The sequence below is a fragment of the Enhydra lutris genome, unplaced genomic scaffold (genome assembly GCF_002288905.1).
Source record: "Enhydra lutris kenyoni isolate GAN:26980312 unplaced genomic scaffold, ASM228890v2 scaffoldscaffold10, whole genome shotgun sequence".
Lineage (NCBI taxonomy): Eukaryota > Metazoa > Chordata > Mammalia > Carnivora > Mustelidae > Enhydra > Enhydra lutris.
This window is the reverse complement of record NW_019154094.1, coordinates 12,551,954-12,564,078: the sequence shown is the minus strand read 5'-3', so window position 1 is coordinate 12,564,078 and position 12,125 is coordinate 12,551,954. Positions and strand designations below refer to the sequence as shown.

The following is a 12,125-nucleotide window of genomic DNA, read 5'->3' as shown; positions in this document are numbered from 1 at the left end:
GCTGTGTTGTCTTGAGCTGAGTGCTCCAATAGGATAATAAATATCTCAAAAGGGGGAGGAGAGATTTGAGGCTGCCTGACTGTCTTAGGAATGGCATTCTCGAACTTAATGAAAGGGTATTGATCATAAAATAGCACAGGATCCTCTTTCCTAAGGGAACATTATTTTGATCTGATGGCCAGAGAAAATTGGGCTTCTGTTGAAAAGCTAATTGGCTTTTCCTCTTTGGATAATGATTCATACAATTATGATCTTTGGGGACCGAGCATTTCGTGTTTTAACTCCATTCTGGACTCCCTTTTATATTTCTCTCCTTGCTTTTGCCTACTTTTTTGAAATATATCTCTCATTTATGCTTTCTTTTTTTGTTTTTTTTATAAGATTTATTCATTTATTTTAGAGAGATAGAGAGCACACACACCCCCAAGTGAAGGGAGGGGTAGAAGGAGAGGGACGGAATCTCAAGCAGACTCTGTGCTGAATGCGGAGTTTGATGTGGGGCTCAATCTCAGGACCCTGAGATCATGACCTAAGCCAAAATCAAGAGTCAACCACTTAACCAACTGAGCCACCCAGATGCCCCTCTAATTTATGATTTCTATGTTGAAATGAAATTTGGTTAGGATTTCTTGAATCCCTATGGTAACCAGAAGAGATACAAATATGATTATTTGTAAGTTCCAGTTTATGTACTAATGTTTTAGCTGATGTAGAGAAAGACAGACTACCTGAGCCACGATGAAAGGCCATAACCCACCTGCTTGCTCTAAAGGCGGAGGGCGTATGAGATTGAATGCTGTAAAAACATAAATCGGATGGGTAGACCTATGACAGGGGTACATTTTTTTCTTCTATTTCTTATGTGTGGGGTTTGAATTCATCTTCCCAAAGAGTGACAGAGAGGGAGAGAGATAAAAGAAAAAGAAAGGAAGGGAGGGAAAGAGTTGTGGGAGGGAACATTGCGCTAGAATGAAAAATTCTGAGTTTTCAACTCCTTAGATTTTCAGCCCATTTATTACATAAAATTAAGCAAGTCATTTAATTTCTCTCATCTTCCATTTCCCCCTCTGCCAAATGGGATGATCATTCCTCCCCATTTCCTTGGGTTGTTATCAGGATGAGAAGAGAGAACATATGGGCAAAAGCTTTGAGAACTAATGCGAGCTTCAAATGGCAATGAGTTTTATCATTTCTTTAAAAGTGCCAAAATTCCAATAGTGCTGTCCACAGGACATTTATGATTTATTTACTTATTTATTTTTAAATTTTTTGAGAGCAAAAGAGCATGGGTGGATGGGGAACGCATAAGAGAAGGGGGAACAGCAGAGAGAAAGAGAGAGAGAGAGAGAGAGAGAATCTCCAGCAGGCTCTCTGCTGAGCATGGAGCCTGAGGCAGGGCTCAATCCTAGGACCCTGAGATCATGACCTGAGCCAAAATCACGAATCAGATGCTTAACCAACTGAGCCACCCAAGCACCCCTCAAAGGGACATTAAAAGCACATTTTCTTAGCTCTCATAAACTAGCTGGGGAAGGGAAGGGAAGGGAGAGGGAGGGAGGGAAAGAGAGGGAGAAAGGAAGGAAGGAAGGAAGGAAGGGAAGAAGGAAGGAAGGAAGGAAAGAAGAGGAAGAGAGAAAGAAAATGCCCTTACGTGTTCTGGAGCTTGGAGCTTGATCAAAGACAATCTGTCAGACCTGGCTGCATTTACAGCAGCATACCCTCTGTAAGAAGGTGCCCTGCGTCACCTCCCCTTGACCAGGGCAGAAACAGGGCCAAGGGGCTATCTTACCTCATCATCACAGCTGATGGAGCATTTGCCATCCAAAGCAGCACACTGTGGGGTGGGGAGAAAGCAAGGGGGAAACGTGTTACTTGGACATTCCAACATCTGCTAAGGCTGCCACTTAATTATTCAAGGACAGGTTATAAGAAGTTCTTGCCCTTTATGCAAATACCAATTTTCACCCAAAGGGAATCCTCCAAGATGTGTCTCGTCTACCTTCCCCAGGATCAACACCAACTCCAAATAGTAATAAAGAAGACAATTTTGGGGGTAACTGGCTCTTTTTCATTTTAATTTATGTTGTCTACTTTAATTTACATTGACATACCATATTGATATCTTCTTAAGATCTCAAATCTTTAAATAATAAGAAGTATAATTGTGACATTAATTTTAAATTAATCCCAATGACTTAAAAAAACCCCACAAAACTCCTGTGTTCTTAATCTATAGTTTCTTAAAGTGTTTAAGAAATAATATATCATTCCAACAACTAGAATCAGGCAAAATTGCCATTTCTGCTGAATCACTAAGCAAATACCACTGAGACTACTCAGTCCAGAGAATACAGTGCAAGGAAAGAAGGTTCCCAGATTCTCCAAAGCAGAGAAGCCCTCTGGTCAAAGAGGGCAGATGCATGCTTAGTCAGATCCAGTTACGCAAAGGCCTTCCAAAGTGCAGTAAAGAAATTCACAAATAAATTACCAGGCGTCACAAGATTAGAAAAAAAGTCGCTATGGGAATTCACAAAAGTCCCCAATAGATAAAGGGGAAACTTCTCCTTTGGAAGGTCACTATCTCGATTTGACAATCAAAACTGTTTGTAGGAGCAAACTGCTTGCTTTCCCAGCATGGGGTGTTTAACGTGCTGACAGCCTTTTATTTCGCAGTGAAATGAAAGGTAATCTGAGCAGCCAGCGGTTCATCTGACAAACATTCATCGGAAATCGGGCACTTTTAGGCTCTGGGTACCCAATCGCGAACACCTGTGTAATAACAGTCCCACTAATGCTTCAATACGCTGATTATACCTTACCTGTCTGCTGGCAGTCCAGAACTTCCTCTGGAAAAATTCAAGTTTCATCTGGATGCCTACAGCTGGGACACATTATAAATAAAACAAGGCATTAGAGATTCCTTCACACAATTATTTAAGATTATCATGGAAAATTATCTGTCCTGGCAAGAAACTAATGCGAGCCTATCAGATAAGAACACTTAAAAACTCAATTTACAGTGAAGCCTACAAACTAAGACATTTCATCTTTCAGGTAAGGAATTCTCAAGGTTAATTACACTCGCAGAGCTTTTGACACTGAACACAGTGCCGATGACTCTTTGGAGACACGTTATCTGTGTGTTTCTCAAATTCATACACTTTCGATCACTCCCCTCCCCAACCCAGGCTAGAGACAGGAACAACAACAACAAAAAAGCGTATTTAGAAAACCACTGCTTCTTCGGAGTTCCTGTTCTAGTTATTAATCTATGAATCCGCATGTCTAAAATGTATATTATGCATGTGTTTTTGAGATAGAACATTTGGAAAGCACTTGTCATGAGGCTGGTGTTTGGAAGTGAGTCACTTTGCTATGATGTGACTTTAGTTACACTGGCCCCCAGTATCCACATCTCGATGAGGATGATTTTCCCTCCCCAGGAACTTCGGGGGAATTTTGTAATTCTGTTTGACTGTGAAGGGCTCCCTCGAGAAACAGTGCATGCTAGTTCCAGTGAGAAAAATGTACAGAAAGAAGAAGTTTAGAAAGTGACTTGAAACTTTGGGAAGAGGCATTTGGTGGAGCCTTAGAGCTGGGACATGGACAAGCTCACAGTGCTTCTCTTGACGAAGCCAAAATGAGGTAACTCTTGAAACCATTTCGGAAAGTGCCCAAGGCAGAGCAAAAAGCTCATCAGATGGTGAGAAGATGTTAGAGGAGTCTCGAAAGACAGAGTGAGACTCCGGGCTGGAAACACTGGACCTCACATGGGACACCACTTATCCCCGTGCCATTTTGCAAACTTCAGTCCGTTGCACACACCCTCTCCAGTTCTTGCCACATCTGCACACCACCAGTATTGTTATTTATCTTTGCACACTTTTTTCTTTTACTAAAATACCTAAAGTAGCTTCAACCTAAATAATAGTTCCTACCAAAGGAAATACACAATTATGAAAGGAAAAAGTTCCCTCAAGATGCTTAAAATCTTGCATGCTGTCATGTTTGACCCCCCACCCCTACCCACTTAGGTAAGCATTGCCATGCCGACGTCAGGAAGCTGCAGATTCATAACGTGCTGGGTTGTCACTTTCGTAACTATCAAGTGCATTTCTACTTCCTGGAATTGTTGAAGCAAGCCCTGAGACTTAAGGTTGACTGGGGTATGCACATTTGGAGGGACTCATCTTCTGCCTTTGGACTTAGCATGTCAAACTCTTGGATAAGGCCTTAGTCAACTGGCTGTCGAGGACCTGCCACAACGTGGCCCACTCTGTCAGACGACGACACAAGCTGCTCTTCCTAGCCCCGGAGAAAATCTCAGAGAATAACCTGAAGGAACCTGATTCTGGAGACTGAGGGCTGCTTACTGTGGTTTCAAATAAATCGTATCTTCCAAAACTCCTGATAGGCCGTATCCTTGTTGGGGATGAGCCAACAGAGGAAACTGTGGACCAGGCTACAGGCTGGGTTTTGCTCAGATCCCCCAGTGGGCAGAGGTGAGAGCCTGCCCTTAAGAAGGGCTTGCAAGGAGTATCTCTGGTTCCACCAAAGACAGGGAAGGATGGCAGAAAGCGGACTTCAGGACGGACGGCCTCAAATTGTTGTGCCATCCACTCCCTGGTATCAAGGAGGAGGGTGGAGATGAGCTTCTCTCTCAATGTTCGCGTGTTTTCTCCGTGCAGCTTACCCCCTGCATGCCTCCCCAGCCAACTCTTCCCAGCCTGGCAGTCAGAATAATTCTAAGGCCACTTCTGAGGGCTATGGTCAACAGCCATGGCAGGCTTTCAGACACTAAAGCATAAAGCAGAGGGTTTCTTAAAAGCGTCACCCTACAGTGGCCTTTCCATGGTGTTTCTTGTTCCAGCAGCCCGGAGGTGCCCCTGACCCACCCATCATCAGTGGAGATCCCCATCAGTGGCCTGTGCCCTTTCTGAGAACCCCTTTCATTCTTGGATGGAGCCCTCCTCATCCCCCGCCCCCCAATTTTCACCTCCCTAATGAAGCTCTCTGCTTCCTCCTGGATGTTTATCCATCTCACATTCCTGAAGCCTGCTATCATCTGTCCCTTCCAGCCTGTACCCCAGCTCCTCAGAGTGCTTTAATCTTTCCTCCTGAGTCAGCCCCTCCGTCCCATTAATCATGCAGGCTGCTTCTCTCTGATCCCCCTCCAGCGGGCTGCGTCCCCTCCCTGCGCCCGATGCCCTAAACGAGACACGGCTTTCCTCGCTCCTCACTCATCCCCATCTGGGAGGTGAGGTCGATGCCACAGGGCTTCCTCACAGTCCCGACTGCCTCTTCTGCTTGGCTTTACCCCGGCTGTGTTTTTGCTGGCTGACCCCGCTGCCCCTCCCAGCCACTCTGGCCCCTGGCTCCCTGTGGCACATCTGGATGTGTAGCCTTTCCACCTCCAAGCTGACATGCTTCTCTATGATGGAGAGAATCACAAGCTCATGGGCAAGTCAGCTTCATGACCGTTTGCTCGGTGGCCTTCCCGGTGCCGAACTCTCAGCTGGGTGCTAAGGGGAATGAGAGCACACGCTCGTGTGGTGTCTAGCTGGGGAGTAGCCACGTGGTAAATGCAATGTCAGAGGCTCCCCCCCAGAGGAATCTGGGGCACAGAGGATGGAGGGGGGTGAGCTGGCAGGCGCTTCGGGTAAGGCTACACCTGGAGACCCCACTGGCAGGAAAAGGAAGAACAGAGGAAAGATGGTACTCCAAGTCCAGACACAGCACAGGCAAAAGGATGCAGCTTTTTAAAAGACCCTAGTGCTGGGGCGCTTCGGTGGCTCAGTGGGTTAGGGCCTCTGCCTTCAGCTCAGGTCATGGTCCTGGGATCGAGCCCTGCATCAGGCTCTCTGCTCGGCAGGGAGCCTGCTTCCTCCTCTCTCTCTCTCTCTCTGCCTGCCTCTCCCCCTACTTGAGATCTCTGTCTGTCAAATAAATAAATAAAATTTTAAAAAAGTAAAATAAAAAAAAAAAAATGAAAGACCCTAGTGCCTTCTGAGGCTGAAGGAATGGGACCGGGGGACATCATGGTACAGACTGAGGTCAAATGACTAAAGGACTTGAATGTCGGGCCAAGGCATCTTAAGAGTATTCTATAGGCCCTTGGGCCAGATTCAGCTTCCTTTTATAAATAAAGTTTTATTTGAACACAGCCACACTCATTTGTTTCTATACTGTCTATGGCGTAATAGCAGTGTTGAGTTTTTGCAACAGCGCCTGAAAAGCCCACAAAGCCTAAAATACTATTTGTCCCTTTTCAGAAAAAGTGTGTTGACACTGCTACAGGATCTAAAGAGCCACTTAGGGTTGACCTATATTTCAGAAAGTCCACGATGGAAACTTTGAAGAGGAAGTACGAGGGAAATGGACCAGACAGGGGGAGACCAGAACCTGAGGGGTTAAGCAGCCACAGCCCCTTGCTGTGTTTGGCTAATGCATTTGGCTAATAATCTCTTAAGCATGAAAATGATTTAAAGTGAGAAAAACACACCAAAAAAAAAAAAAAAAACAAACCAGAATTAAAATCCTCCCACCACCACTACCACCGCCAAACAAACAAAAAATGCCTAAAAGCATCCTCTGGCCAGTTCTATTCAAGAAAACAAACATGAGCTTCCACAAACAGAAATTTAGATTCCTTTCATTATTTTCCTTTATTTTTCTTTTTTCTTTTTTCAAGTTTTATCAGAAGAAAACTCATCTATTCCTTCAGTCCCACTGTCCTCCCCTACCCTCACATATCCCAAATGGAACCTGAGATATTTGTCATGCCTGTCTATTTTGTTCTTCCAACAACATTTTAAGCCATAACAGTGTATTCTGATTCAAGTCAATCTTGCTAATTTAATAAGGAAAACAAGGACAGAAAATGCTTTAGTGAAACCCAAGTCCCAAAGAGAATGCAGAAAATAAAAACACCATTCCTGGGGTTTGAAATTTTTTAGACAGTCCAGAAAATCATCAACATTTTTCTCCGGAGTTCATGGTGCTCCTTACTTCCATTTGATTACAAATGCTCTCAGAGTCCCTGCTAAGGGCTTTTACTCTGAGGATGGAGCAAGAGCCCCTTTTCCATCCCAGCATCTTACTCACCTTCCAGGAGTGGAGTAGACCCAGAAAAATACAACCTTCTCAATGGGCCGGTACTGTGTGAGCCTCTAGGACCTTGACTCTGAGATACTGGGGTGGTCTTTGGAAACCAGCAAAACAACAAGCTCATTGTTATGAGAATTCCCATCCCAAAGAGCCCCATAGAGACTATTCAGGCTCCTGGAGCACTGACATCATTTTTGGTTTGAATTATTCAGGTTACTGTTCCTGGAATTCTCCTCAATACTTGAGGAGGGCCTCAGTACAGATTTTTAGCTCAGCAACGCAGACCACGTAACTTCAATGAAGTATGTGCCTAGCTTTTTCTTTCCTCAACTCTCTAACTTCCTTACAACCTTCTCCCCCCCGCCATTTTCCTCCTCCATGTTTAGCAGAAACCTGGTATATGCGAGGTAGTGGGTATACTGAGATGACGACGTGACAGCCAGGGATGGGGACCTGCAGAGGGCAGTCAGATCACTGAAAACAGGACAGCTCTTCAGGATTCCCAGAGCAGACAGAGATAAGCACAGAGCCTCACCCACCTAACCATGTAGTCATCTCATGTACAGAATGTCCATGACTATTGTTGCTTGGATCGCGACAGACAGCTGACCTCAAATGCTCCAGTCCTGTGCTTTCCAAGTTAGTGACTATTTAAATTCAAATAGAATAAAATTAATAATTTAGTTCCACAGTTGTACAAGTCACATTTTCAGTGCTCAGTAGCCACATGGGGCTACTGGCTACTGTACTGGATCATGAAGATCTAGAACATTCTCATCATCACAGAGAGTTCTATTGGACAGGGATCGGTGGTAATAGGAGCAACCACAGAGAGAAACTGGGTATTGGCACTCCTTAAGGATCAACAATAAAGTTCTCCACAGACCTGTTCATGCTACCTACTCCCCAGAGGTGCAAAAAAATGAGGATGACTTAGGTACAGAGGATTTAGATCAGATAGAACCGCCAGTGTGAGAAGACCTGGATTTGCAAGGGGAAGTTGGTAATTAGTTTGAGAGAAACCCAAAGAAATCAATGCAATATGCTCAATGTGGCTACCACCCTCAAGATTTATTTATTTTGCTTTATATAATTTGAGAATACAAATTACATTTCCAGTGCTATAATATTCAAATGCATTCAAGATGAAATCATGCATGCATCTCATATCAGGTTAATAGACATGCATTCAAGTGTAATCTGAGACTCGCCAAAGAACAATGTTACATGTAAAATTAGAAATAAAATAACTTTTTCATATTGTATTCATTTAGAAATAATTTTCTGTGGGCTTGGCCTCAACTTGCAACATACCCCTAGGAGCACAAATCCGGTTTGTAAAATAGTGCCCACCATGCCTGGCACGCAAGCTCGCACAAACACCCCTACTTCCATTTGCCCACTCCTCTAGCCATACAATATATTCCCATACACCCTAAGAGCTCATCCAGGAGACAGAATAACAATCCAGCCACCATCAGAGAATCATAACCAGGAACATTCTTACCAAGAGAACAGGATTCGAACCCTGTTTCTAAGACTGCTAAGGATGTGTGCGAAGGATACATTGCTTCCCCTCCCTGTCCCTGCAAAGAGAGTCATACTAGCTTTAGCTTCTGAACAGAACTGTTGTGGGCTGGGGACACATGACACAAAATAAAATGGTGGGCCTTAGGGCACTCTAAAGGCTTGATAGTGTTGTCAACATTCCTGCTATGATGATTTCTTCCTAGAGTTTTTAGCCTTTATTCTTGGATTTCACCACCACATACAATCTTTCGTGCCAAGATACTGAGGCTGAACAAAAAATTCATCCATGATGAATCCATACTCTTCACTGCTAGTGATATATATGGTACAATATTGGTGGATCAATGCCCAACTAAATGATGGCACCAAAGGGGGATAGAGACCATATAAGCACCAGCAAGATGAAGCAGAGAATAGAAGGTGATGATTCTCTTTCACTTGAGCCAACTTTCAGAATGGATTTTTTTTTCCCCCTTAGAATTAAGGAAAGTGGTGCCCTACCATTCAAACACCATCACGTGCCCCTTCTGGAACCATGATCAGTTACACACCCTCGGAACAAGGCTAGACAAGCACACATACAGAATCCAAGAAGGTTATTGTCCCCAGTACTGACACCCCCAGTTCCATGTGCTCACCAGCCAACGTCCTATCAAAGCTTCTCAGCAGACTAGTCACTGCAGGCAGCATGTGACCATTATTTCAGTCCAGTGCTCGGGCCCAGAAAGGTTCTAGAGCGTTCACAAACAGAGTTTTCTAATAGATTCCAATCCATGGGATGTGGTAGAAAACGGCATTTTTATTAGAGAAAATGAAACTCTAATTAAAGTTAATAAATAAAATATCTGCTAAGAATATCCCATGTAATTCACCACTTAAGAGGGGGACAAGTTTTCTTAAAACCTAAATTCTACAAATAAATGCTGGCCATACGTGTGTTATCTCACCCAGAAAATGAGCTCCTACGGGTCATATTTCTCAAGCTGAGTAGTGGCTATTTTTACTGAGCTTTACTGGCTTAATATCTCCCATCCTATCCTCAGCCCCCCTTTGATGGAGCCCCTGAATTTTCGTTCCTTTGTGTACAATGGCAATGATTCCCAGCGGTGATAGTAACAAGGCCTGGCACATTTGAATTCCAACTTGGCCTAATTAACGGTCAACTGTAAAAGCTGTGAGCCAGGCCACGTTTGTTTAAATGTTTTCCTCTGTTTGTTTTCAACATAGTTAATTGCAAGTTGAACTAACTATGAGTCTGAATGTCACTTTTCGGGGAATATTTCATGTTCAACCGGGGGTTTGGAGTCAGGCCACTGTTCTGGGGTGTTGAGGAAAAGAATCTTAACCTTCCTCACATCAAATAGAAGCCCATTCCAGAGGTCTGCTAATGTCCAGGATAAATGACTTACCACATGAATAACAACTGAAAGCCGTAATGTGAATTATGACATAACTCATCTGTTAAATATTTCATGTGAAGATTTTAATGAATTGCATGATGGAATGTTGGACAAAAAAGACAACTGAAATCCTGGGACTAATTTGGGTGAAACCGAGAACAGAGCTATCCTCGAGATGAGGGGAAGGAAAGGCAGCTGCACTCATGTCCCCCTGGGTGTCAGACTGGCAAGTCCAAAGGCTTTCTTAAAAGATTACAGGGGAGAGAGAGCGATCAGCAACCACCGTTCGAAAAATATTCAGATCAAAGCAATATTCGTTTATTGTAATCTTGGTAAAGCCTGAACATTAATCTCCAAGGTATGGTATTATTTCAGAAATGGCGGGGGGGGGGCGGACATTTTCACAACAGCAGACACACGTTGTATTTCTGTCTACACCAAGTGAAGAAATACAACAATAAAAGGGGAGTAGGTGTTTCAAATAACCCCCCCCAACTGAGGGCATATTTCACTTGTGAGGTATTCCCTGTGGTACATGGTGGGGGAGGGGCGGATAGTGTAGCCTGTCTTATACATGCTTTCAAGTGACAAAGAGCTGCACCACGGATGTCTGTGGTGAGAGAGGGAGGGGAAACAGGACTCATTATCTCTCGATTGACACCACGAATAGCGAAAGATGTTCTTTGAAGACTCCTAGCTGTGGGGGGGTATTCTAATCCACAATCATCCCCACCCAGCCTGTGACTGGCTTCTGGGAATGTGTGAGGAAGGCCCCACTGTCTTCGGCCTGTGTGAGTTTTCTCTGGTAATTGCTTTGTTTTTGTCCTGCCGGAGCTTTTCAGGAGCAGTCACCTCTGGTACAAGTGTAATAAGTGACAATTATGAATGTTTCCTCCATTTGGGCTCTAATTACTTGACAGAATCAACGCTGAAGAGAATTAGCGGGGTCGTGGGATGGAATAATAATTTTCACTCCTGAGGTAATCTGGAAGCGTGTTTCCAGACTTCATCTGAAGAAACCTATATTCCCTCAGCTTCCCGAGGCCATGGGAGCTGGCATCGAATAGTTTTTGTCACATCGTTTTAGGCTCACAAAACTCTTCAAATAATATTTCAATAAAGTTTTTGAGCCAATACATGTCTAGAGTCCATTCCCATCTTTTCAGCCTTTCAGAATAAAACATTTAAGCCTCAGGCCTCATTGTATTTTAATCAGGGTTACACAAATCAATGTCCATTAAGAAAATTATAAGCTTCCAAATTATAGCTCCCCAGTTAATAATTTCTTATTAGGTCACCACCTAATAACAGTTACCGAAGAGATTAGAACAAAATCAGGGGTCAGATTTCTAAACATTTCAAAACCCATAATCGAATGGTCACATTTATTTGCCAAACACCTCTGAGCTGGACATTTGTGAGTGTACTTAATGCAAAGCAGCACTATAACATCAAGTGGGTGGCTCACAGGGCTTGGCGGGGGGTGGGGGGGTGGGGGGTGGGGGTGGGGAACGGGCCGGGATGCACCCAGTTCCTCTTATCCTTTAGCTCATGTTCCAAGGCACAGAGAGGGAAGGGGACTCATGCAAGCACACCCAGCTCATTCAAGGGAGCCCAAGTCCATTCCAGAGCCCACCACCTCGGATCTTTCCAGGGCTGGGTGGGAACCACAGGGAATGAGAAACCGCCCTGCGTGCGGGCATCAAGGGAGCCACTAGGCTCAGTGGACACTTTGTGGGAATGGGGTCTGGAGGCTGCCCATTATTCTGATGCATGCAGGAGAAGCTGAAAATCTAGATTTCATACGCAGACGATTCACTGAAAAATTCACAGCACTCCCATAGGGTTGCCAGATAAAATACTTCTGATTTGTTAAATCTGGCAACCCTCTCCCGAGGGTCACATGGCAGCACAGTCCAGGCAAGGACCTGGGGTGACCTCTGTGGCACGAGGAGCTCTGAGAACCCTGAGGTAGCTTGGGTTTTGCAGCAAAATATCAGGACTGGGAACCAAGGCTGCCTCCATCAACATGACTTTCGTGACTTTGCTATTTGTTCCAGAAAATTCTTGCCCAGAAATACAAGGCTG

The 12,125-nt window shown here is 44.3% G+C and overlaps 1 protein-coding gene across 1 annotated transcript in view; it reads right to left on the bottom strand.

Moving 5' to 3' along the window:
- Window positions 1-12,125, bottom strand: part of LOC111144138 (calcium voltage-gated channel auxiliary subunit alpha2delta 3) — an 868,443-nt gene that overhangs the window by 94,345 nt on the left and 761,973 nt on the right. Inside the window, exons 28-29 of the mRNA XM_022498297.1 lie at window positions 2,820-2,881; window positions 1,790-1,834 (exon numbers count right to left, since the gene is read on the bottom strand). Of these exons, the coding sequence (XP_022354005.1) occupies window positions 1,790-1,834; window positions 2,820-2,881 (107 nt within the window). The remainder of the gene's footprint in view (window positions 1-1,789; window positions 1,835-2,819; window positions 2,882-12,125) is intronic.